This window comes from Saccopteryx bilineata, chromosome 11 (genome assembly GCF_036850765.1).
Source record: "Saccopteryx bilineata isolate mSacBil1 chromosome 11, mSacBil1_pri_phased_curated, whole genome shotgun sequence".
NCBI lineage: Eukaryota > Metazoa > Chordata > Mammalia > Chiroptera > Emballonuridae > Saccopteryx > Saccopteryx bilineata.
Window position 1 is genome coordinate 66,529,248 of NC_089500.1, and position 25,594 is coordinate 66,554,841.

Genomic DNA, 25,594 nt, shown 5'->3' on the forward strand with positions numbered 1-25,594 from the left:
ACAAGTCAGGCCTGACCAGGTGGTGGTGCAGTGGACAGAGCGTCGGACTGGGATGCGGAGGACCCAGATTCGAGACCTCAAGGTTGCCAGCTTGAGCGCGGGCTCATCTGGTTTGAGCAAAAGCTCACCAGCTTGGACCCAAGGTCGCTGGCTCGAGCAAGGGGTTACTCAGTCTGCTGAAAGCGCACGTTCAAGGTGCATATGACAAAGCAATCAATGAACAACTAAGGTGTCGTAATGAAAAACTGATAATTGATGCTTCTCATCTCTCTCCGTTTCTGTCTGTCCCTATCTATCCCTCTCTGACTCTCGCTCTCTCTGTTCAAAGAAAAAAGAAAAAGAAAAACAAGTTAGGACATTTGGTTAATTTTCATATTTTAAAGCCCTCCCTTGAGAAAAGCATGTGGTGTGCGCATTAGAACTTTAAAATAACAGAGACAGTTCATCACGACCAACTCTCAAATCTAATTTCCTCAAACCTATAGCTATCTCTTGTTTTTATTAGCCCATCAAAATTTCTCAAATTAAGTCATAAGCTTCCAGTAAAAATGTCAAAGCAATTTCGAGGCGTCCATTAAAATGCCAGTAAGGCCCTGGCCGGGAAGCTCAGATGGTTAGAGCATTGTCTGGACGAGCCAAGGTTGTAGATTCAAACCCTGGTCAGGAAACATAGAAGAATCCATCAATGAGTGCATAAATAAATGGAAAACAAATTAATGTTTCTCTATCTCTTTCTCTCCATCCCTCTCTCTCTAAAATCAACTTTAAAAAAATTATAATGACAGTTAAGGGCAGCTAGCTTTAAGTGAAGCACTCTGGACAGGAGCCATCAATCCTAGCCCAACTTTACCTCTTGTTCTGCAATCTGAAAAGCAGATGGAAGAAGCAGGAAAAAAGGAAGTCATAGTCCAGAATAAGAACAAAGGTCCCAGAAGCAGAAGACAAATCTGCCTGGAAGAACCAAAGTAATGTTTCCTGAGTCCAGCTGGAAAGAGGGCAGGAGGCAAGAGCAAGACAGGAGGCTGATGAAAGTGTGTCGGGTAACCATGTTCCTCAACCCGGACCAGTGTCAATGTGACACCGAACCCCTGGGAAGAATACTCTTCTTCAGAAAGGTATACGAAACACCTGTGCAAAATGAAGCTATGATGGTCACAGCAGCCCAGAATGAAGTATTAAACACCTAGCATGAACTTAAGACACCATCCTACTCCTCAATCCCTAATGTTCACCCTAGGAGGAAACTGACCAGGAGTGCCGCCCCACTCTCATGGACACCTAATGAAAACAATATCTGGACACCCAAGAGTTGGGGATGTCCACACTAGCAACCTAGAAGACAGCCACAAATCAGATACATTTGGAGAAAGAGAAACTCAAGAGATTAAAAAATAAACATGGCCTGACCAGGCAGTGGCACAGTGGATAGAGTGCTGGACTGGGATGCAGAAGGGCCCAGGTTCGAGACCCCCGAGGTCGCCAGCTTGAGCGCGGGCTCATCTGGCTTGAGCGAAGCTCACCAGCTTGGACTCAGGGTCGCTGGCTTAAGCAAGGGGTTACTTGGTCTGCTGAAGGCCCACGGTCAAGGCACATATGAGAAAGCAATCAATGAACAACTAAGGAGTCGCAACAAAAAATGATGATTGATGCTTCTCATCTCTCTCTGTTCCTATCTGTCTGTCCCCATCTGTCCCTCTCTCTTGACTCTCTCTCTGTCTCTGTAAAAAAAACACACAAAAAAAAACAACAAAAAAAACCGAATAAAATCCGTTACTTTAAAAATAAATAAATAAAAATAAACATGGACAAACTAAACAACCCCACAGACAAGGGATAATTTAAAAAAACTTTGAAAAATCTCGCCTGTGCCTGACCTGTGGTGGCGCAGTGGGATAAAGCATTGACCTGGAAGTGCTGAGGTCGCCGGTTCAAAACCCTGAGCTTGCCTGGTCAAGGCACATATGGGAGTTGATGCTTCCAGCTCCTCCCTCCCTTCTCTCTCTCTGTCTCTCCCTCTCCTCTCTAAAATGAATAAATAAATAAAAAATAAAAAAAATAAAAAAATCTCGCCTGACCTGTGGTGGCGTAGGGGATAAAGCGTCAACCTGGAAATGCTGAGGTTTGCCGGTTCGAAACCCTGGGCTTGCCTGGTCAAGGCACATATGGAAGTCGATGCTTCCAGCTCCTCCCCCCTTCTCTCTCTCTGTCTCTCTCTCCCTCTCCTCTCTACAAATGAATAAATAAATAAAAAATCCCACTGTCCACACACACACACACACAAAAAAAAAAACTTTGAAAAATCTCAATTAGAATCCTCAGAAATATTCAAATAGCCACTACCTAAACAAAAAAGGTAGCCACTATAATAACAAGAGACCATTTAGAAAAAAAAACCTCTCGGCCCTGGCCAGTTGGCTCAGCGGTAGAGCATTGGCCTGGCGTGCAGGAGTCCCGGGTTAGATATCCCGGCCAGGGCACACAGGAGAAGCGCCCATCTGCTTCTCCACCCCCCCCTTCCTCTCTGTCTCTCTCTTCCCCTCCCACAGCCGAGGCTCCATTGGAGCAAAGTTGGCCCGGGCGCTGGGGATGGCTTTGTGGCCTCTGCCTCAGGCGCTTGAATGGCTCTGGTTGCGACAGAGCGATGCCCCAGAGGGGCAGAACATCGCCCCCTGGTGGGCATGCCGGGTGGATCCCAGTCGGGCGCATGCAGGAGTCTGTCTGACTGTCTCTCCCCATTTCCAGCTTCAGGAAAAAAAAAAAAGAAAAGAAAACCCCAAAGATTCCACCAAAAAATTATTAGAAACATAAGCAAACACAGTCAAGTCGCAAGATACAAAAATCAATATACAGAAGTCTACTGCTTTCCTACATGCAACAATGAAACTTCAGAAAATGAAATCAAAATTATAAAAGGTCCTTTTACAATTGCAAAAAAAAAATTAAAATGCCTAGGAATAAACAACAAAGCATGTAAAGTACCTATATACTAAAAATTACAAAGCAATGTTGAAAGTAATGAAAAAGACACAATGAAATGGAAAAATATTCAAGTTCATGGGTCAGAAGAATCAATATAATTAATATGGGCATATTACCCAAAGCAATATACAAATTTAATGCAATCCCCATTAAAATCTCAATGACACTTTTTTTAAAAATAGAATAAAAAAATCACCAGATTTATATGAAACCATAAAAGACCCTAAGCAGCCAAAACAATCCTAAGAAAATAAGAATGAAGCTAGCCTGACCAAGCTGTGGCACAGTGAATAGAGCACTGGACTGGGATGCAGAGAACCCAGGTTCGAAACCCTGAGGTTGCCAGCTTGAGTTCAGGGTCACTAGCTTGAGTGTGGGATCATAAACATGACCCCATGGGTCACTAGCTTGAGCCCAAGGTCACTGGCTTGAGCAAGGGGTCACTCACTCTGGTGTAGCCCCACCCCCACCCCAATCAAGGCACATATGAGAAAGCAATCAATGAACAACTAAGGAGCTGCAATGAAGAATCAATGCTTCTCATCTCATCTCTCTCCCTTCCTCTCTTGCTAAAAAAACAATTCAGTAATAATAATAATCTATGAGTTGTGGAAAATGTATGTATAAATAAAAAAGCTTATTAAATTTTTAACAGCAATATCCCAATAACCTAAATGCCTAACATGGTACAGCTGTTAACATTATCACATAAATCTATATTGTAACTGAAAGGATAAGCACAATGTATCATTTTTCATAAGGTTATAAACAGTTTAATCCTACTTTGTAAAAAATATATATATACACACACATATAAGTTACATAGAAATTAGTCTGAAAAACTTTTTAAAAATTAGTCTGGAAGACTAAGTAAAAATGTAATTAATGACTGCTTGTTAGTAGAATTTTAGACTTTATTGTCTTCCTCATCATTTTCTATTTTTTCAGTGAGCATATGTTAGTATTGGAATCAGAAAAAGTGTTTTAAAAGACTTAAGAGTGTTTGTGATTAATATACGGTCTACAGGAAAGTTCTGTCCGTTTTTGGAATAAAACAAAATACAAATTTTTCTTACCGTCAATAAACTTTATTAAATAATATAATTGCATTATTAATGATTTCTTGCCAGCGTGAGGGTAATTTGTATATCCCATTTTTGAAAAATGTTTTATCTTTTGATGCGAAAAACTGAACCAGTGCTTGTTTGATATCTTCATTTTTGAATTTTTTGCCCTTCAAATAATTTTGTAAGGACTAAAACAAGTGATAGTCGGAGGGTGCTAAGTCCGGGGAATATGATGGATGCGACAGAATTCCCCAGCCTAGTTCTGCAATTTTTTGAGGAGTCCCCAAAGCAGCATATGGCCTGGCATTATCATGATGCAGTATGATGTTCTTCCTATTGAACATCGCCGGCCTCTTTTCTTGGACTGCTGTTTTTAAATTATCCAGTTGCTGACAATACTTCTCCGAATTGAGCTTTTCGTTTGGTTTTAAAAGCTCATAATGTATTGGTCCTCGAATGTCCCACCATATACACAACATTCTTTTATTCAGAGTCAAATTTGGTTTAGAGGTGGAAGGGCTAGGTTTTCCGGGTTCACAATATGCCCTTTTCCTTATGATGTTTTCGTAGGTAATCCACTTTTCATCCCCAGTTATCATCTGGTTCAAGAAGGGCTCGATTTTGTTCCGAGCAAGCAGAGATGTGCACATGACGACTCAATCATCCAAATTCTTCTGACTTAATTCATGTGGCACCCATCTTGAATATTTCCACACCAATCCTATCTTCCGAATATGGTCCGAAATGGTTTGCTGAGCTGAATTAAGCCTTTCTGCAATCTCCGATGTTGTCAGAAAAGGATCTTGCTCCAACATGGTCTTAACAACATCGTCATCGATCAAAGACGGTCACCCAGAACGTGGTTTATCAGAAAGGTCGAAATCACCTGTTTTGAATTTTTCGAACCATCTTCTGCAGGTCCTATCAGAAACTGTACCTTCACCAAATACTTTCAATAAATTTCTACATGCTTCTGTAGCATTTCTTCCTTGTTGAAATTTGTAAAAATTACAGTGGCGTAAATGAACTTTATCAGTAGCCATGGGTACACTATCGCTTCACACATAAGATTAACGTGAATCAACTTTGTTTTAGTTAATTTGCTACGTCAGTATGTACACATTAAGTGATAAAAATAGGCACACATGCACCAAATAAACATATGCTTACTTGTCGAAACTTGTTGTGATAGAAACGGACAGAACTTTCCGGTAGACCTGATATAAAGAAAGATTGGGATGAGAAGAAAGTGAGACACACAATCACACTGTTGTTTTCCACAAGACTAAGAACACCTCTAATAAAGTAGAAGCAAAATCCAGGTACAAACTTACTCATCATCATCCTGGAAATTGAGCTGTAACTTCTCTCTTGGTTCAGCTTCACTCTGGCTACTGGAAGATGTTTCAGCTGGAACTGAAAACCTCCCTTCTGCTAAATAAGATGCCTGGATATCGGGAAACCTACACACAAAAATACCTGTTTTTAACTGTTAATAACTAAATTATGTACATTCAAAATTTACCATGACAGGCCTTCATGATTGTAAAACCAACCACTAGGTGAGATTCAACTGGAAGCCAATGTTCAAAACCTTCATCCTATGTGCAAAGCTAAAAGAGTGTTACAGAATTAATCTACCTCTTCATTCCAAAGTAAAGGTGATGCTCTTTACCAAATGTTAGGTTGGGAGGACGGAAAAGTGGTTTAAGCATGGGCTTATTTAAGCATGGGTAAACAGTACACATCATATTTAGAGAAATGACTAAAATTACCAACCACCATTAAGGGTGAACTAATAATACAAAGCCAAAACACTGTGGACAGAAAAAATAACACTGGGGAACAATTTTTTTTTTTCATTTTCTGTTGCATGAGGTTTTAGAACTGTTTCTATATATTTCTGCATGGCTGATTCCAAATCTGAAATCCATTTTGTGGTGCATGCTCTAGTTTTTATGCAATTTTAATTTCTTTTTGTTACATACAGTTAATGGCATGCATTGGTTTGGTATTTTTGTGGATTTTTGTTTGTTTTTTACAGAGACAAAGAGAGAGTCAGAGAGAGGGATAGATAGGAACAGACAGGAACGGAGAGATAAGAACCATCAATCATCAGTTTTTTGTTCTCATACCTTAGTTGTTCATTGATTGCTCTCTCATATGTGCCTTGACTGTGGGCCTTCAGCAGACCGAGTAACCCCTTACTCGAGCAGTGACCTTGGGTCCAAGCTGGTGAGCTTTGCTCAGAGCCCGTGCTCAAGCTGGCGACCTCGGGGTCTTGAACCTAGGTCCTCAGCATCCCAGTCCGAAGCTTTATCCACTGCACCACAGCCTGGTCAGGCCATGCATTGGTTTTTAAATTAGAGTTAAAGGGCAACAACTCTTGGATTGAACATAACCACAGGCAATTAATGTTTTACAAACATCACTTTTACATAATTGTAGTTCTTTTTAAATGTAAAAAATTATTATCTGATAAAAACACCCTTCTTGTTTTAAGATTAATCATGGTTTCTTCGAGTAGGCGTAAATGTAAGAATAGTCCTGACACCTTCTATTATATGTGTGGCTGTTACACACTTCAACATCAAAGTCGCAATACTTCATCATTTGTGACACGTGCATATATTGCCTATTTTCAAGTTCCCCTTGGCGATTAAGACAAGAATTGGGCTCCTCATATTGTGTGTCATAACTGTGAGAATGCTTTGTGACTGGACAAAAGGAAAACACAAAAGAATAACTTTTGGTATTCCCATGGTTTGGCGTGAACCTAAGGACCAAAGCAGTGACTATTATTTCTGTCTGATCCATACAAAGGGCATCAGCAAGAAAAAACGGCATATGATCGCATATCCTAATATTCCTTCAGCAATATGACCTATCCCACACTCTGAGACACTCCCGGTTTTCAATGATTTTATTTCTTCTAAGGATGAAGAAAATGAACATGATGATCAAATGTATTGTGATAAGATGCATGAGGAAATGGTTGTAGAATCTGAAGGGTCTTCTTCTGATGCCAAGCAGTCATTAACCCCTCAGCAGTTTAGCCAACCCGAATTGAATGACTTAGTAAGAGATTTGGGCCTATCAAAGAAAGCAGCTGAGTTATTAGCCTCCAGGATTTAAGAAAAGAGTGGCCCTGGCCGGTTGGCTCAGCGGTAGAGTGTCGGCCTAGCGTGCGGAGGACCCGGGTTCGATTCCCGGCCAGGGCACACAGGAGAAGCGCCCATTTGCTTCTCCACCCCTCCGCCGCGCTTTCCCTCTTTGTCTCTCTCTTCCACTCCTGCAGCCAAGGCTCCATTGGAGCAAAGACGGCCCGGGCACTGGGGATGGCTCTGTGGCCTCTGCCCCAGGCGCTAGAGTGGCTCTGGTCGCAACATGGCGACGCCCAGGATAGGCAGAGCATCGCCCCCTGGTGGGCAGAGCGTCGCCCCTGGTGGGCGTGCCGGGAGGATCCCGGTCAGGCGCATGCGGGAGTCTGTCTGACTGTCTCTCCCTGTTTCCAGCTTCAGAAAAATGAAAAAAAAAAAAAAAAAAAAAAAAAAAAAAGAAAAGAGTGTACTTCACTGGTCAGCTAAAGTATCCCATTTCAGGAAGTGTGAACAAATTTTTGTGGACTTTTTTTCCGAAGACATTTTGTTTACTGTCATGATATCAGTAGTCTTCTCAGCCAGCTAGGTGTTACCACTTACAGTCCAACAGAATGGCGGCTATTTCTTGACAGCTCTAAACGGAGTCTGAAATGTGTTCTCCTACACAATGGTAATGTTTATGAGGCAGTTCCAACTAGTTATTCAACTCATCTGCGAGAAGATTATAAGACATAAAAATTGTCCTCGACTTTCTGAAGTATGAGGGGCATAACTGGATCATCTGTGTGGATCTTAAAATGGTAAGTTTCCTACTAGGACAACAGAGAGGTTTCACAAAGTATCCTTGCTTTTTGTGTTTGTGGGACAGTCAAGCTCGAGAGAAACACTGGACACAGAAGGAGTGGCTGAAACATGAAGCTCTGGAAGTAGGGATGCAAAATATTGTGAATGAATCTGTAGTTAATCGAGACAGGATCATTTTTCCCCCACTTCACATCAAACTTGACTTAATGAAACAGTTTGTTCAGGCTTTGAATAGAGAAAGTGAATGCTTTCAACATATTATTTCTGCTTTTCCTGCCTTGTCTTTCGAGAAGATAAAAGCAGGTGTATTCAATGAACCTCAAATTCAAACCCTCATACTTGACGAAGAATTTGCCAGGAAGATGAATAAGGAGGAGAAAGCAGCATGGCAGTCTTTTGTGGCAGTTACAAAGAACTTCCTTAGCAACAAAAAAGCAGAAAACTATGAACTTCTGGTTCAAAGGATGCTGTTGGCTTTCTGCGACATTGGATGTAACATGAGCATTAAGATTCACTTCTTAGCCTGACCAGGCGGTAGCGCAGTGGACAGAGCGTCGGACTGGGATGTGGAAGGACCCAGGTTCAAGACCCCAAGGTCACCGCTTGAGCAAAAGCTCACCAGCTGGGACCCAAGGTCACTGGCTCGAGTGAGCGGTTACTCTGCTAAAGGCCCGAAGTCAAGACACATATGAGAGAGCAATCAATGAACAACTAAGGTGTCGCAACAAAAAACTGATGATTGATGCTTCTTATCTCTCTCCGTTCCTGTCTGTCTGTCTCTATCTGACTCTCTGTCTCTGGGAAAAAAAAAAAGATTCACTTCCTGAACAGTCACCTTGATAAGTTTCCCGAAAATCTTGGAGCTGTTAGTGATGAGCAGACTACTGCTGGAGTATCAAACGAGATTGTCCTCAACAAGTACACAAACACAAGAGCTACAAATGCAAATTTTGGCCTGAATAGAATTTAAATAAGTTTTGCGTGAATTTTATGATTAAAATAAGTGTTTTAATATGTTCTATTTCGAAATTGTAGACAAATTCTGATGCAATCATATCTTTTAGTGCAGTGGTCCCCAACCTTTTTTGGGCCACTGACCGGTTTAATGTCAGAAAGTATTTTCACAGACCGGCCTTTAGGGTGGGATGGATAAATGTATCACGTGACCAAGACAAGCATCAAGAGTGAGTCTTAGACGGATGTAAGAGAGGGAATCTGGTCATTTTTTAAAAATAAAACATCGTTCAGACTTAAATATAAATAAAACGGAAATAATGTAAGTTATTTATTCTTTCTCTGCAGACCGGTACTGCTCCGTGGCCCGGGGGGTTGGGGACCACTGTTTTAGTGTATTAGTGTATTTTTACTGCATTATATAAATTATTATATTTTCACAAAGATGATGCCCAAGACATTCTACTTCATTATGTTAAACTAAATGTTGAATATTTTACAATAAGATGAAAACCTAAAATCTTGAACTGCAAAAAAACTGTAGCTTACAGAGAAAAACTAATATCAGATTTGAGATCAGCACACTTGAATTAGGTAAGAACAAGTGTTTTTCGGAAAAAAATTTTGTTCCCCAGTGTAATTAGTAGACCAAAGGTCACTGGTACTCAATTCCAAACCCACCCACCTGCCACTGATAAGGCAATGTAATAGGAAAAGAGACAATAAGTTCTATCTTTTTTCCATATTAATTTTACATATATGGGGCCACCTCCCACAGATAAAGCAAAAGCTGAAGCTTGACTAAGAAATTTTACAGAAGTATAAGTATATTGTGTAGGCTTTAAAGACCAAAGAAAAAAACATCTGTTCAAACATTTCTTACCTATCATCAGTGCGAGATGTATTTCTAGCAAGTGTTGAAGCAGCAACAGGTAAGCCAAGATTTGAAGAAAGTGTGACGCTTTCCAAAATCCCGCTATTACCAAGTAATGAATTGGTTAAGAAGCTTGGAAATGACTCTTCAGCTATACCTCGAAAATCTTCCATCTCACTGCAACAATAAAAGATTCCAAAAATCAAACACTTTTTAAAGTATTATTGTACAAGTCTCATAAATCGTAGAAAACTGATGTATCTTACCAAAAAATCCTATTTTTGGAACAGCACATTTTAAGTAATTCTCAGACTACTTTGCTGCTTTATATCTGAGAATATAAAAAATCAAACTCTTATAATTAACATAATAATGAGATACACCAAGGCTTAACTTATTCTTGGATTGCTATAGCAAAAAATATGAATGACCACAAACTGACCCAGTAAAGAAGCAAAGCAGGAACGATGCTGATGGCACTCAGAGAGGATCTTCAGAATTACTTAAGAGCTTGCTCACCAGTGGGTACCCATTCTAAATGCAATGAGAAAAAAAGAACTAGCAAAATCTAGCTCCCAATGTCAGAAATTATAATTAAGGAAATAAATGGTTTAAAAAGTGAGTCTACCATGAATGAATGAATGAATGAATGAATGAATGAATGAAAGAGAAAGAAAGAAAGAAAGAAAGAAAGAAAGAAAGAAAGAAAGAAAGAAAGAAAGAAAGAAAGAAAAAAAGTGAATCCACTAAAAAAAAATTTCAAATTGGCCCTGGCCGGTTGGCTCAGTGGTAGAGTGTCGGCCTGGCGTGCAGAAGTCCTGGGTTCGATTCCCGGCTATGGCACACAGGAGAAGCGCCCATTTGCCTCTCCACCCCTCCCCCTCTCCTTCCTCTCTGTCTCTCTCTTCCCCTCCCGCAGCCGAGGCTCCATTGGAGCAAAGATGGCCCGGGCGCTGGGGATGGCCCCTTGGCCTCTGCCCTAGGCGCTAGAGTGGCTCTGGTAGCGGCAGAGCGATGCCCCGGAGGGGCAGAGCATCGCCCCCTGGTGGGCAGAGCATCGCCCCTGGTGGGCATGCTGGGTGAAACCCGGTCGGGCGCATGCGGGAGTCTGACTGTCTCTCCTGGTTTCTAGCTTCAGAAAAATACAAAAAATAATAATAATAAATAAATAAATAAATAAAATTTCAAGTTAAAGTATACATGGCACATGGTAAAAGTGGTATACAAAGGACTAAGTCTGGAAATCAATGGCAAAGAATCTGTACTACTGATAGAGAACCTCCAGTCCATATTCACCAGTGCTTCAAATGACACTGATCCCAGTACTCAGGAGATGTTACTCGATCTCAAAAATATTTCAGTGCTTTTCATGTAAGGGTTGTGTGGAATTCAGTAAAGAAAATCATTACATTAGGAAAGGCTCAAAAAATGAGAGGACACTGGAATTCTACCTTGAAGATGAGGGGGCCTTTAATGACAACAAATAAACATGAGTAAAGGTGGAAGATTAAGATTTATCACATACCACCTGACCAGGTGGTGGCACAGTGGACAGTGTCGGACTGGGATGTGGAGGACCCAGATTCAAAACCCCAAGGTCGCCAACTTGAGCACAGGCTCATCTAGTTTGAGCAAGGCTCACCAGCTGTCGCCCAAAAGTTACTGGCTTGAGCAAGAAGTCACTGGGTCTGCTGTAGTCCCTCAGTCAAGGCACATAGGAGAAAGCAATCAATGAACAACTAAGATGCCACAACGAAAAACTGCTTTTCATATCTCTCCCTTCCTGTCTGTCTGTCCATCTGTCTGTCCCTCTCTCTGTCACAAAGGGAAAAAAAAGTTTTATCACTACCATAACTCATCTTTCCTCATTTTACAAATAAACAAATTCAGGCACTAATTTTTTTTTTAATTTTTATTTATTTTAGTGAGGAGAAAGTGAAAGAGAGAGAGAGAAGGTGGGGAGGAGCAGGAAGCATCAACTCCCATATGTGCCTTGACCAGGCAGGCCCAGGTTTTGAACCGGCGACCTCAGCATTCTAGGCCGACACTTTACCCAGTGAGCCAGTTTAGTGTCAGGCTCAGACACTAAATTTAACTAAAATTTACCCAAGATTGTACAATTAGTATGATTCAACCTGGGCCTGACTCTCAAATCCACTCTACTTACTAATTGTGTGTGGTGGCAATAGCAAGTCCATCTGTGTATCTTGGCAAAGCATGTATGAAATAACATGGTAAATGAAACCATACCGCCAGATCCTAAAAGCCTTAAGTGGTGTAAGTGTTAGGAAGTCTGGCCTGTAATCTGCAACCGAGTCAAGGACTGATCTCAACCTACAGTAAAGGAAGGGTGAGGCGTTCAGATCTGAAAGGGTATTCAAAGAGCTACTGCAATTGGTAAGATGGACAAACATGAAGGACTGTGCTAGGGTCAATGACAAATGCACTTAAGTATCTATTTTTGGTAGTACATACTAATTTAATCACAAAGTAGAAAAGGTTTTAAGACCATTAAAGAGCTCTAAAACTTATCTGATTATGGATGAAGTGCCCGTGCTCCTGTCAGAAGCCCACCTCTCCACTGTGCATTTGATCCAAAACCCCCTCACTAATGCAATGACAATCACTTAACAATTGGCTCTTCTCTTAAACATTATCTATGTTCCCTTCACCTCATATTCCTCCAAAAAAGAATCACTACTGGTCATGTGGTTCCACTCTCATCATCTTCTGAACCCACTCCAAGCTGGCTTTTATCCCACCAATTCACCGAAATGCTTGTCCACATCACCACTAATATCCATGTTGCCAAAGCCCATAATCCCATGGTCAATTTTCAGCCCTCAACTTCTTTAACCTAACAGTTTGGGATTCATACTTCTTCCTTGTAGAAATACTTTCTTCACTTGGTTTCCAAGACACAACTGCCTGGATTCTCCAACTTCACCGGATGCTTCTTTTCCTTTGGCTGGATCCTCCTTATCTCCTGGACCTCTACACAGTGGAGACGTGAATCTCCACTTGCTCCTGAATCTCTTCCATCTACCCACTCTCTCTGGTGACTGCCCTCAGTTTCAAAGTTTTAAATGCCATATGCAATTATATCTCCAACCTGGGCCTCTCCCCTTATTCTCAGATTCTCAATTCCCTACTTCGCATTTTCACTTAGCTATCTATCTAACAGGCACCTAAACCTGGATCTTGATTCCATTTCATTCTAACCCCCTCAAGAAAAGCCTGCTCTTCAATCTTCACCACAGAGAAAAAGGCAACTCCATTCTCTAGTTGCTCAGCCCAAAAACTTTAATTGTTACTGACTCCTCTCCCACTCACATGCCCCCTATATACAATCCCTAAATAAATGACAATGGCTATACTCTAACAATATAACCAGAATCTACCATTTCTCACTATTTCCACTGCTGCCACCTTGGTCAAGCCAGCATCACCTCCTACGTAGATACTCACTTTAATAGCCTGTCTCCATGCCTCCACCCTTCCTCCCCCAGTCTATTCTCCACACACACTAAAGGCATCCCTGTAAGGTAAGTCAAATAGTCACTCCTGAGGCTCAAAACCCTCCACTGGTTTCCGAACTAACTAGAGTAATGCTAGTCCTTATAATGACCAACATGGACTGAATCATCTCTGACCTTGTCTCCTAATTACTTTTCTCCCTTCCAACCACCCTAACCTCCCTCTAGTCACCAAAACACACTAAGGCACCTGCCTCAGAGCCTTAAGCTTTGCTCTTACCTCTGTCCAGCACAATGATACCCAAGATCGTCTCACATCTTGCTCCTTCACTTTCTTCACATCTTTGTGTAAATGTCTACTTAACTGTCAGGTCTTTCCTCAAATACCTATATAGCCCCAGCCAGAGAGCCCAGTTGGTTAGAACAGCAACCCAAAGCACAGAGGTTGCCAATTTGACCCCTGGTCAGGGCACATACAGGAACAGACTGATGTTTCTGTCTCTCTCTCACTCTCTTCCTTCCTCTCTCTCTAAAATCAATAAAATAAACATTTAAAAAGAAAATACCTATATAGTCTAAGATGGCTTATCTTATCTCTCTGCCCTGTCCTCATTTATTCTGAAGTATTCAGCATTAGCTGGCATGCTATTCAAAAGAATGTTTACAGTTGTTCATATGGAAAATAATACAAGTAATATCTAATAATACAAGAATAAACTGTTTTGCATACTCACAACTGTAAACATACTTTTGCCCCACCTTGTATAATTCACCTGTTTATTTCCCCCATATTAGAATGTAAGGCCCATGAAAGCAGGGAGTCAGTCTGCTTTACGGTTGAATTCCTATCCAGAGTAGTACCTTGCACATAGTAGCCTCTCAATAAAGTTATTAAATGAATGTTTTCAATCTATATCAATACACAGAAAATTTACCACCAACCGTCATATAAATAACCTCCTTTCAGATCATGCCCCAGCATTTTCCTCCCTGCAATATTTCTATTTCCTCTTCTCGATTACTATAAATATGCTCAAAATTCTCCCATCTTTTATTTACACTTCCTGCTACCAACTCTCACCTTCCCTTCATAGCTAAGTCTTAGAAAAATCTAAAATGACTACTGCTACACCGCTTCCTTTATGTTTGGGATACCCAGGATTATGACCTCAGATTTTATGTCTGTAATGCCAGTGGCCGAGGCCATGGCCAGGCAGATTCACATTGGATTTGGGCAGACAATAGAAAAACTGCAGAGCTGGAAAAGTGTTGGGCCATTCCATTTAACAAAGTCTCACAACAGCAGACAAGCACACAGGCAGGGGAAATCACCTCTCAGGCAAACAAATGGCGAAATGACCCCTCACAGTGGCGGGCAGGCAATCCGTGCATCTGCAGTCCCCAATCTCTCATCTCTCTTGAGGGTAAGCACCTATACCTTATAAAGACTATGCATATGTGCCTCTGCCACATGCTAATGCACTAATCAGGCAAAGTATTTGCAGCTGGAAACCCCACAAGCAAGCCTAACACAGCTGCCCCATAATGTCCTGTAACGCAGTGGTCCCCAACCCCCCGGCCGCGGATCGGTACCGGTCCACAGAGAAAGAATAAATGACTTACATTATTTCCGTTTTATTTATATTTAAGTCTGAACGATGATTTATTTTTAAAAAATGATCAGATTCCCTCTGTTACAATCGTCTAAGACTCACTCTTGACGCTTGTCTCGGTCACGTGATACATTTATCGGTCCCACCCTAAAGGCCGGTCTGTGAAAATATTTTCTGACATTAAACCGGTCCGTAGCCCAAAAAAGGTTGGGGACCACTGCTGTAACGTATATCCTAAACACTAGGGATCTCAAACTCGAATGCCTTCACGCATAAATACTGCCAAGTTAAAAGGACTCTAAGAACTCAGATCAACTGGAAAATACAGGTCCCACCTTAACCCATTTAAATTCAATAAAAGGGCACATACAGAAATTAAACGAAGGAATGCATAAATAAGTCAAACAACAAACGAATTGATGCTTCTCTCCCCCACCCCTACTACCTTCCTCTCTATCTAAAAATCCATTAATAAATTATTTTTAAAGTGAGATGCAAATATTTTTTAATAAATTCCGTAAAAATACTATTGCCAAACAAAACATATCTACTGGTGGAGCCCATTCCTAAGGGCAAAACATATCCAAAACACACCCTTAAACAATCTACATCTTTCTGTCTCTGCTACTCCCACCCTACCCTACTGAAAAGCCTCCTAGCCAGTCTACATGCTATTCTTGCCAGCTACAATTAATTCCCCACTCAGCAATCAAAGGAACCATTAAATATAAATCAGGTAACATACTCCTACTGCAAATTGCAGTGAGCCACCTTCTACCCCGCTAGGCTCCCTCACCACCAGGCGTCCCCAAACTACGGCCCGGGGGCCGCATGCAGCCCCGAGGCCATTTATCCGGCCCCCTGCCGCACTTCCGGAAAGGCCACCTCTTTCATTGGTGGTCAGTGAGAGGAGCACTGTATGTGGCGGCCCTCCAACGGTCTGAGGGACAGTGAACTGGCCCTCTGTGTAAAAAGTTTGGGGACCCCTGTTAGACTTTCCTGTTCCTTTAATACCCAAGCCCATGGATGGAGCCTATAATACTCTTCTAGATCTCTGGACAGCTAATCCCTAGCTGACATTCACCTCAATTTAAATGTCACATTCTAAGAGAGATGATCCCCTATCATTAAGTCAAATGTAGCCCCCCAGTCTGTCACAGGGGTAGGGAACTTTTTTGGCTGAGAGAGCCATGAACGCCACATATTTTAAAATGTAATTCTGTGAGAGCCATACAACAACCCATGTACCTTACGCATTATCCAATAAAAATTTGGTGTTGTCCCGGAGGATAGCTGTGATTGGCTCCAGCCACCAGCAACCATGAACATGAGTGGTAGGAAATGAATGGATTGTAATACATGAAAATGTTTTATTTTATTTATTTTTTTTTTTTCATTTTTCTGAAGCTGGAAACAGGGAGAGACAGACAGACTCCCGCATGCGCCCGACCGGGATCCACCCGGCCCGCCCACCAGGGGCGGTGCTCTGCCCCCCAGGGGGCGATGCTCTGCCCATCCTGGGCATCGCCATATTGCGACCAGAGCCACTCTAGCACCTGAGGCAGAGGCCACAGAGCCATGCCCAGCGCCCGGGCCATCTCTGCTCCAATGGAGCCTTGGCTGCGGGAGGGGAAGAGAGAGACAGAGAGGAAAGCGCGGCGGAGGGGTGGAGAAGCAAATGGGCGCTTCTCCTGTGTGCCCTGGCCGGGAATCGAACCCGGGTCCTCCGCACGCTAGGCCGACGCTCTACCGCTGAGCCAACCGGCCAGGGCCAAATGTTTTAATTTTTAACGTTATTTTTTTTCTTTTTTATTTATTCATTTTAGAGAGGAGAGGGAGACAGAGAGAGAGAGGAGAGACAGAGAGAGAGAAGGGAGGAACTGGAAGCATCATCTCCCATATGTGCCTTGACCAGGCAAGCCCAGGGTTTCGAACCGGCGACCTCACCATTTCCAGGTCGACGCTTTATCCACTGAGCCACCACAGGTCAGGCCAACGTTATTATTTTTTTTATTAAAGATTTGTGTGCAAGACAGATGCAGCCATCAAAAGAGCCACATCTGGCTCACGAGCCATAGGTTCCCGAGACCTGTCCTAGAATATCAATATTAATTTTTCAGCTTTTTGGTACCTTACATTATAATACAATGTTAAGTGCGTGGACAGAGGTTTGCTACCTGGGCAAGGGTAGTAACACAACCCACAGATTCCTCAAGATGTAATCTAAAACCTAGTCTCTCATTTCCAGAAAGGAGTACAGTGGTTCTACAGCATCCCTAGACACACATATTCCTAAAGCTTTCCTAGAAGGGAAACTTCCCTAACTTCCCTGTGTACTGCATTACCCACCCTCCTCCATCACCTGATATGAAGTCAGTATCACGTTATCTTTCCTTTAACTACTTGAACTAAGTAGCCATCTATTGGGCAAACAAGTTCTTTACAAATGTTTTTAGGTTTGTGCGCTTGTGCTGGGGCAGCACCATGTGTGTATCATCTATGGAAGCTGCAAGTAATTGCCCTTAGGGTGGCAGGTTGCAAATTGCAATTGCCTGCCTCCATGGGTAGGGAGGACTGTTTGCTATATTTGCCACGGAGGGGGTATTTGTCCTGCCTGTTTGGCTGGGGAGTGCTGAGGCTGGCGGGGGCAGCCTGTGAGTCTGGGTAAGTCTGGAGTGCTGAAGGGCTTGGGAGCCCTGAGAGAAAGGGAAGCGGTCTATCCTGCATGTTTGCTTTTCCCCTGTTAGGAAACTTTAACAGAACAGTCCACCGTTTTCTGGCTCCACAGTTCCTTTACCATTTACCCAAATCCAATGAGAACCGATCACTGGCCCCGGCACCGGCCATTGGCCCTACACCATCTTTTGATGTTTCTATTTCCTTGAATCTGCAACCTCAAAATTCTGCATTTCGCCTGACCTGTGGTGGCGCAGTGGATAAAGCGTCGACCTGGAAATGCTGAGGTCGCCGGTTCGAAACCCTGGGCTTGCCTGGTCAAGGCACATATGGGAGTTGATGCTTCCAGCTCCTCCTCCCTTCTCTCTCTCTCTGTCTCTCTCCTCTCTAAAAATGAATAAATAAAATTAAAAAAAAAAAAAAAAAATTCTGCATTTCATTGCTTTAATTGTATTTCTGAATTTATAAAATATCATTTACTGTGGCCCACAAGTGCATGGCTATGTGTATAATTAAACACATTTATAAGTATATCCTGTGGAAAAAAGACATAGTCAAATTTTCTCAGTATTCATTCACTTTTGGCATTTAAGATATCTTATAATTAGGTAGGTATTTATTATATTAATTTATATATTATTATATTACTTTTTGCAAACTTTGCCCACAAAACTGAAATTCAGAGAAAAAGCTGATCTTGGAGCAGTAAATACTCCACTCAACCTCAAAATGGCAACAGCAAATGTTAATACTGTCTGTCGTAACAACTGTCCTCCAAGCAAATGCCTCGAAAGGGACCTCATGTTTTACTAGACAAAGTCTGAAATTAAGAGAAAAGCAAAAGTAGACTGATATTAAACATTGTCTTATTTTACGTTTTTTTATTTTTATTTTTTTATTTATTCATTTTTAGAGAGGAGAGACAGAGAGGGAGAGAGAGGAAGAAAGAGAGAAGGGAGAGGAGCTGGAAGCATCAACTCCCATATGTGCCTTGACCAGGCAAGCCCAGGGTTTCAAACCGGCGACCTCAGCATTTCCAGGTCGATGCTTTATCCACTGCGCCACCACAGGTCAGGCTATTTTACGGTTTTTTTTTTTTTGTTTTTTTTTTTTACACAGAGGCAGAGATAGACAGGGACAGACAGACAGGAACAGAGAGAGATGAGAAGCATCAATCATCAGTTTCTCGTTGCGCGTTGCGACTTCTTAGTTGTTCATTGATTGCTTTCTCACACGTGCCTTGACCGCGGGCCTTCAGCAGACCGAGTAACCCCCTGCTGGAGCCAGTGACCTTGGGTCCAAGCCGGCGAGCTCTTTGCTCAAGCCAGATGAGCCCGCGCGCGACCTCTGGGGTCTCGAACCTGGGTACTTACGCATCCCAGTCCGACGCTCTATCCACTGCGCCACCGCCTGGTCAGGCTATTTTACGTTTTTTAAAATAAAGAAATGAGATACAAGAAAGGTAAGAGGTAAATGTGAATGGCGCGGAGCAAAAACCACAACAGAAGTGAGTAACGGGTGGCAGTGCAGACCCCTTCGCATTTAGTTAACGTGACTTCCCGGTCCGTTTCAAACAAAACGAAGGCACAAAATCGCGACGCACGCGAAGCCAGAGCCGCGGGTCGGCAGCACGCTGTGCAATCCGACTCCAGAGCAAGTGCAGAACGGGTGTGTCGCTCACGAGCTGGAAGTCACCAGGTGTAAAGAAGACAAAAAACAAGATCCCCCCACCCCCAAATCAAAGCCCGTTTCTTTCAAAGCCGCTCTCTTAGGCTTGGCTAAGAGCCTCAGAGACGGAGGCAGCCGATTAAACTCACTGAGCCGAATGCACTGTGGCGGTCCTGCCGGTGCAATGGCTGAACGGAGCGCGGCGGCCCACAGCCCCAAGCCCCCACCCCGTCCCGCCCCCTCCCTAACCGTCACTGACTCGCCGGCCCGCCGCCAGACGCCCGCCGCCAGTGGCTCTGCCTGTCTTTCGTCGAACCACACGGCAAAAAACGGGAGGTTGCTCCTCACCGAGCCCGCGATTCCTGCTTCGGGAGGCCAGATCTCCGCAGAAGGCTCGAGGAAGAGTGGTCCTGGTGGCACTATAAACGCGCGTGCGCATACCCTCCGCACCTGGGCCACCCGAGCCGGCCAAGCGGGCCGTACCGCGCGCCCCTCGGATTTACGTCTGTTCGCGGCACGAGTGGAAGGCCGGGAACTCAGGGGCGGCTTTGGATTGGAGGACGCCAAGGGACGGGGCGGGCACGAGCCCGATGATTGGGCGGGCAGGGCGCGCCCTGGATTTGAAGCCGGGAAGCAGCAGTTCTGCAGCGCCGGAGGAGGAGCTTAGCACTGCCTGGGACACGCGGAAGGGGGCCCCCCCTGCCGGAACTCAAACCAGAGCGCGGTGTTGAGAGCCTTGGACGACTTGATAGTGATGCGTATCTAATTCAGTTTGGGACGCCAAAACACCGTCACCCGCCTTTTACGCAGAAATACTTCTGATGAACAAATTGCTATGGAAAATTTTAACTCCTCACTGACAGCAAGTTTAATAACTGCTTTGCAAGATTTTTTTTATTTTTCTGAAGCTGGAAACGGGGAGAGACAGTCAGACTCCCGCATGCGCCCGACCGGGATCCACCCGGCACGCCCACCAGGGGCGACGCTCTGCCCACCAGGGGGCGATGCTCTGCCCCTCCGGGGCGTCGCTCTGTTGCGACCAGAGCCACTCTAGCGCCTGGGGCAGAGGCCAAGGAGCCATCCCCAGCGCCCAGGGCCATCTTTGCTCCAATGGATCCCGGCTGCAGGAGGGGAAGAGAGAGACAGAGAGGAGGGGGGGGGGGAGAGAAGCAAATGGGCGCCTCTCCTATGTGCCCTGGCCGGGAATCGAACCCGGGTGCCCCGCACGTCAGGCCAACGCTCTACCGCTGAGCCAACCAGCCACGGCCTGCAAGATGTTTTTATGCCCCTTGTTTCCTGCTTTTTTTTTAGCTTCTGTACCCCTGCTTCTAGCTTACAGTTACCCCCTGTTTCCTGCTTGTGGACCAAACCATCTCCATAATTTATGACCATTAACCTGTTTACTCAGGACCCTTCAAAGAATCTATAGATAAACCCCAAATTCTGTAAGCTCGGGGTTCAGATCTTTGGGTATTAACCTGTCTAGTCCTGCTAGCGTAGTAAACTGGTTCTCTCTGCCATCCCAAGTGCCGCTTGGTCTTCCCTCAGGTAAGATATTCTGCAACAAAATCACCTTGGTACTACCCAAGTTCAATATTGTTCCTTGTGCATACTAGAGCAGATGCAGACCTCGTCTACCCATCCCCATTTGGCAGATGCAGAAATGTCATGGTTTGCCTTACTTTAGCCATGGTTAAAATCCTGTTGCAGTAATATAAGGTTATAGTAATTAAATATATAAAAATATAGAAAAATATGGAAGATATATAAAAGCAATTAAGATATATTAAAATCAATTAAGGAAATTAAAGTTATGCCATTTGGATAGGAATTAATACAGTGTGTACAAATATGATAAACAGACCCTGACTTTCCAGCAGGGCCGTTAAGTGTGTGTGTGTGTGAAGTTATACATAGATAAGAAGTGGCATGATGCCATAACTCTGTAAGTTGGCATAACAAGAAGGTTCCCTACAAATACCTTAAAAGTGGCTTGATGTAACATTTCAGTAGATTAACATAAAAAGGGCTTAAGGGCTTCCTGGCCCTGGCCGGTTGGCTCAGTGGTAGAGCATCGGCCTGGCATGCAGGAGTCTCGGGTTCGATTCCCGGCCGGCCAGGCCACACACGAGAAGCGCCCATCTGCTTCTCCACCCCTCCCCCTCTCCTTCCTCTCTGTCTCTCTCTTCCTCTCCCACAGCCAAGGCTCCACTGGAGCAAAGTTGGCCCGGGCTCTGAGGATGGCTCCATGGCCTCTGCTTCAGGCGCTAGAATGGCTCTGGTTGCAACAGGGCGTCGCCCCCTGATGGGCGTGCCAGGTGGATCCTGGTCCAACGCATGTGGGAACCTGTCTGACTGCCTCCCAGTTTCCAACTTCAGAAAAATACAGGGGGGGGGGGGCTTCCTGCAAGGAGTTCCCAAAAAGGTGGTTTGAGGTGATAATCTTGTAGATTGACACCTGTTAGAAGGCATAGGCCAAAGTACTAAAGCTAAGGGGGCCCCCTGCTGCGGTAGTCGCCCAGACTCCAAAGTTCACGTGGACTATCTCCACGCCACTCTGACCAAAAATAGCTGAGAGGAGCATGCTGACGGGGGCCCTCTTAAGCTGTACCCAGGTACTCCAAAAGGATTTGTGAGTAATAAACTGCCTGCGTGATTCTTGCAACTAACGTGTGTGGTCGTGTCTTTCCTCCTGTGGCAGTTGGTGTCAGTACTGATAAGTAGAATCCTCATAGCCGCCTCAAAAGTAGTCTGGAAGAGGCTGCCAGCCCTGCTAAGCAGGAGTGTCCCACTGCACTGGGAAGTTGAATCCGGGACACCTGATCGTCGTAGAGCTTGTCTACTGGGACAAACCTCCAATTAGGAAATCATTCCTCGGATTCCAAACTTCATGATAGTTCACTACATCTAATGGCCTCTTAGTGATGGAGTAAGGTTGGCCTGGTGTGGAAAGGGGTGAAATAGACACAATTCATCCCTGATTAACCCCCTCTACATATTCGTAATCTCCTCAGGCCACAAATGACACCTGCTCAAACTATATAGGCTGATAGGGTTGCAGGTGGGGGCCATGACCCCCTCCTCCTTTAAGTAGATGAAGGGACACTAAAAAACTGGATATTCCAAATCATCTCCCCCCCCCCCCAAGACATCCGAATGACTCACCTCGGTGTGGAGGGTCCCCTAGCTTACTTATGGTTAATCCTTTTTTCTGTAAGGACTTCCAGCCCCCACCCTCAAATCCCCTATTTAACCGGTTAGAGAACCGGTTGCTGACCCCCACCTTAGGAGTCAGCCCGGCAGATGACCACCTAAATCAGCGGTTCTCAACCTGTGGGTCGCGACCCTGGCGGGGGTTGAACGACCAAAACACAGGGGTGGCCTAAAGCCATCTATCCTTTGTTTGGTGTAAAGTTAAGATGATATATATGGTGGGGGTTTTGGATTGATGATTAAACATAAGGAATTGTCTCTTGAAGCCTTTTGGATTTCTATAAAAGAATATGTAGCAGTATCTAAAAAAGCTTTGAACATTTTACTATAATTTTTAACATCCTATTTATGTGAATTAGGATTTTCTACCCTCAACACAATTAAAAGTAAAAAGAGAAATTCTTCAATGTATTGATGAGAAAATGAGTTTGCCTTTCAAATATATGCCCAAACATTGAAAAAAATCACTAGGACATATCAGACTCATGTTTCTAATAAACACAAGATTGAAAAAACACATTCACGCCAGGACCTGCCGAATTTACTAAATCTTACTAAGAATGTATCTATATATAAAAAAAGATAACATTTTTGTTCTTTTATTTTTAACCCTTTTACGAATTCTAAAAAGCATAACTCAAAAAATGTAACAAAAATGTTTTCTAAAGTCAGAATAAATTTAATTTTGTTGTATTTATTTCATTTAATTACCATAAAAGCATGCTTGGACTTTTTTTCAATATATAATTTAATTATTATAACATATCTCTCAGAAATTTGTATATAGTGCACCTACAATTATTTGCAGGATTTCATTTATTTATTTTTTATTTTATTTTATTTTTATTTTTTTGTATTTTTCTGAAGCTGGAAACGGGGAGACAGACTCCTGCATGCACCAGACCGGGATACACCGGCACGCCCACCAGGGGGCGATGCTCTGCCCATCCGGGGCGTTGCTCTGTTGCGACCAGAGCCACTCTAGCGCCTGAGGCAGAGGCCATAGAGCCATCCCCAGCGCCGGGGCCATCTTTGCTCCAATGGAGCCTCAGCTGCAGGAGGGGAAGAGAGACAGAGAGGAAAGAGAGGGGGAGGGGTGGCGAAGCAGATGGGCCCTGTGTGCCCTGGCTGGAAAATCAAACCCGGGTCTTCATTTGCAGGATTTTAAATGCACCCCGATTTCAAAAAATTTAAGAACCACTGCCTTACACATTGAGGAGAGCTTGCAAGAGCCACTCCACCAATAATGTCTTTAGGTAATTAGAAATGACGCCTATCCAGTTAAGGCAGAATTCTCCCAGATCTCCCCTTTATCAACTGCTTTAAATGGTAACATTTCAGCTTCAAATATCTAGAGCCTTTTACAAAGTGACAAGGTATGATTCCAGATTAATCTCCCACTAGCTCCCCAAATAAACCTTACTCTCTCATTCTGGTTGTCTGAACACACCCTTGTCCTCTTTTACCTCCTAGGCCAGGGGTCGGGAAACTATGGCTCGTGAGCCAGATGTAGCTCTTTTGATGGCTGCATCTGGCTCACAGACAAATCTTTAATAAAAAAAATGTACCCCACCCTGGCCGGTTGGCTCAGCAGTGGAGCGTCGGCCTAGCATGCGGAGGACCCGGGTTTGATTTCCGGCCAGGGCACACAGGAGAAGCGCCCATTTGCTTCTCCACCCCTCCGCCGCGCTTTCCTCTCTGTCTCTCTCTTCCCCTCCCGCAGCCAAGGCTCCATTGGAGCAAAGATGGCCCAGGTGCTTGGCATGGCTCTGTGGCCTCTGCCTCAGGCGCTAGAGTGGCTCTAGTCGCAACATGGCAACGCCCAGGATGGGCGGAGCATCGCCCCCTGGTGGGCAGAGCATCGCCCCTGGTGGGCGTGCCAGGTGGATCCCAGTGGGGCGCATGCGGGAGTCTGTCTCTCCCTGTTTCCAGCTTCAGAAAAATGGGGGGAAAAAATGCACCCCATTAAAAAAATAAAATTTAAAAAAAATGTTAAAAATATAAAACATTCACATGTATTATATATAACACCACTGTCCTAGAGGTTAACATTACAAGGGATAAACAGCTAATAAAATAAATTTTATTAATTTTAATTTTATGCAGTGGTCCCTAACCCCGGAGCCCCGGACCGGTACCGGTCTGTGGGCCATTTGGTACTGGTCCGCAGAGAAAGAATAAATAACTTACATTATTTCCATTTTATTTACATTTAACTCTGAACGATGTTTTATTTTTAAAAAATGACCAGATTCCTTGTTACATCCGTCTAAGACTCACTCTTGAAGCTTGTCTCAGTCACATGATACATTTATCCATCCCACCATAAAAGCTGGTCCATGAAAATATTTTGACATTAAACCGGTCCGTGGCCCAAAAAAGGTTGGGGACCACTGCTTTAGGGGTATGACACAATTAATAGAAAAGGTGTCTTTGAAAATTAGATTGTAAATTATAATATATTGTTATAACTATTATATCATCTATGTGTGATTAACTGATAGACACATTTAAAGTGCTATACTGGCCCTGGCCGGTTGGCTCAGTGGTAGAGCGTCGGCCTGGCATGCAGGAGTCCCAGGTTCGATTCCCGGCCAGGGCACACAGGAGAGGCGCCCATTTGCTTCTCCACCCCTTCCCCTCTCCTTCCTCTCTGTTTCTCTCTTCCCCTCCTGTAGCGAGGCTCCACTGGAGCAAAGATGGCCCGGGCGCTGGGGATGGCTCCGTGGCCTCTGCCTTAAGCGCTAGAATGGCTCTGGATGCAACAGAGCGACGCCCCAGAGGAGCAGAGCATCACCCCCTGGTGGGCATGCCGGGTGGATCCCGGTCGGGCGCATGCGGGAGTCTGTCTGCCTCCCCGTTTCCAGCTTCGGAAAAATGAAAAATGAAAAAAATAATTTTAAAAAATAATAATAATAAAGTGCTGTACAAAGTACATCTTTCTCTAGTCCTGAACAAAGTTAGATCCTTCACAATTCCTGAGAAAACTGAATCAAAAAGAATATTACTAGTCCCATAGTTTTAATCATTTCCCATAATTAATATCAATATATTAATTTTAAATTTATTAGTTCTTAAATTTTATAAGAATTTAAAAAATAATCAAACCCCTAAAACCTACATAATTTTGTTAACTAATGTCACCCTAATATTAATAAAAATAAAATAC

General features: G+C 43.7%; 1 protein-coding gene across 5 annotated transcripts in view; it reads right to left on the reverse strand.

Annotated features, from left to right (window-relative positions):
* Positions 1-19,692, reverse strand: part of CEP192 (centrosomal protein 192) — a 161,769-nt gene extending 142,077 nt beyond the window's left edge. Inside the window, exons 1-5 of one of the 5 annotated variants that reach the window (XM_066246798.1) lie at positions 19,472-19,692; positions 10,222-10,313; positions 10,046-10,110; positions 9,789-9,956; positions 5,381-5,509 (exon numbers count right to left, since the gene is read on the reverse strand). In XM_066246798.1, coding sequence (XP_066102895.1) covers positions 5,381-5,509; positions 9,789-9,956; positions 10,046-10,074 — 326 coding nt within the window. In that variant the 5' untranslated portion in view covers positions 10,075-10,110; positions 10,222-10,313; positions 19,472-19,692. Of the gene's footprint in view, positions 1-5,380; positions 5,510-9,788; positions 9,957-10,045; positions 10,111-10,221; positions 10,314-19,471 lie in introns of those variants that run through there. The other 4 variants (XM_066246797.1, XM_066246799.1, XM_066246800.1 and 1 more) reach the window with 4 other exon arrangements.
* Positions 19,693-25,594: the final 5,902 nt, after the last annotated feature.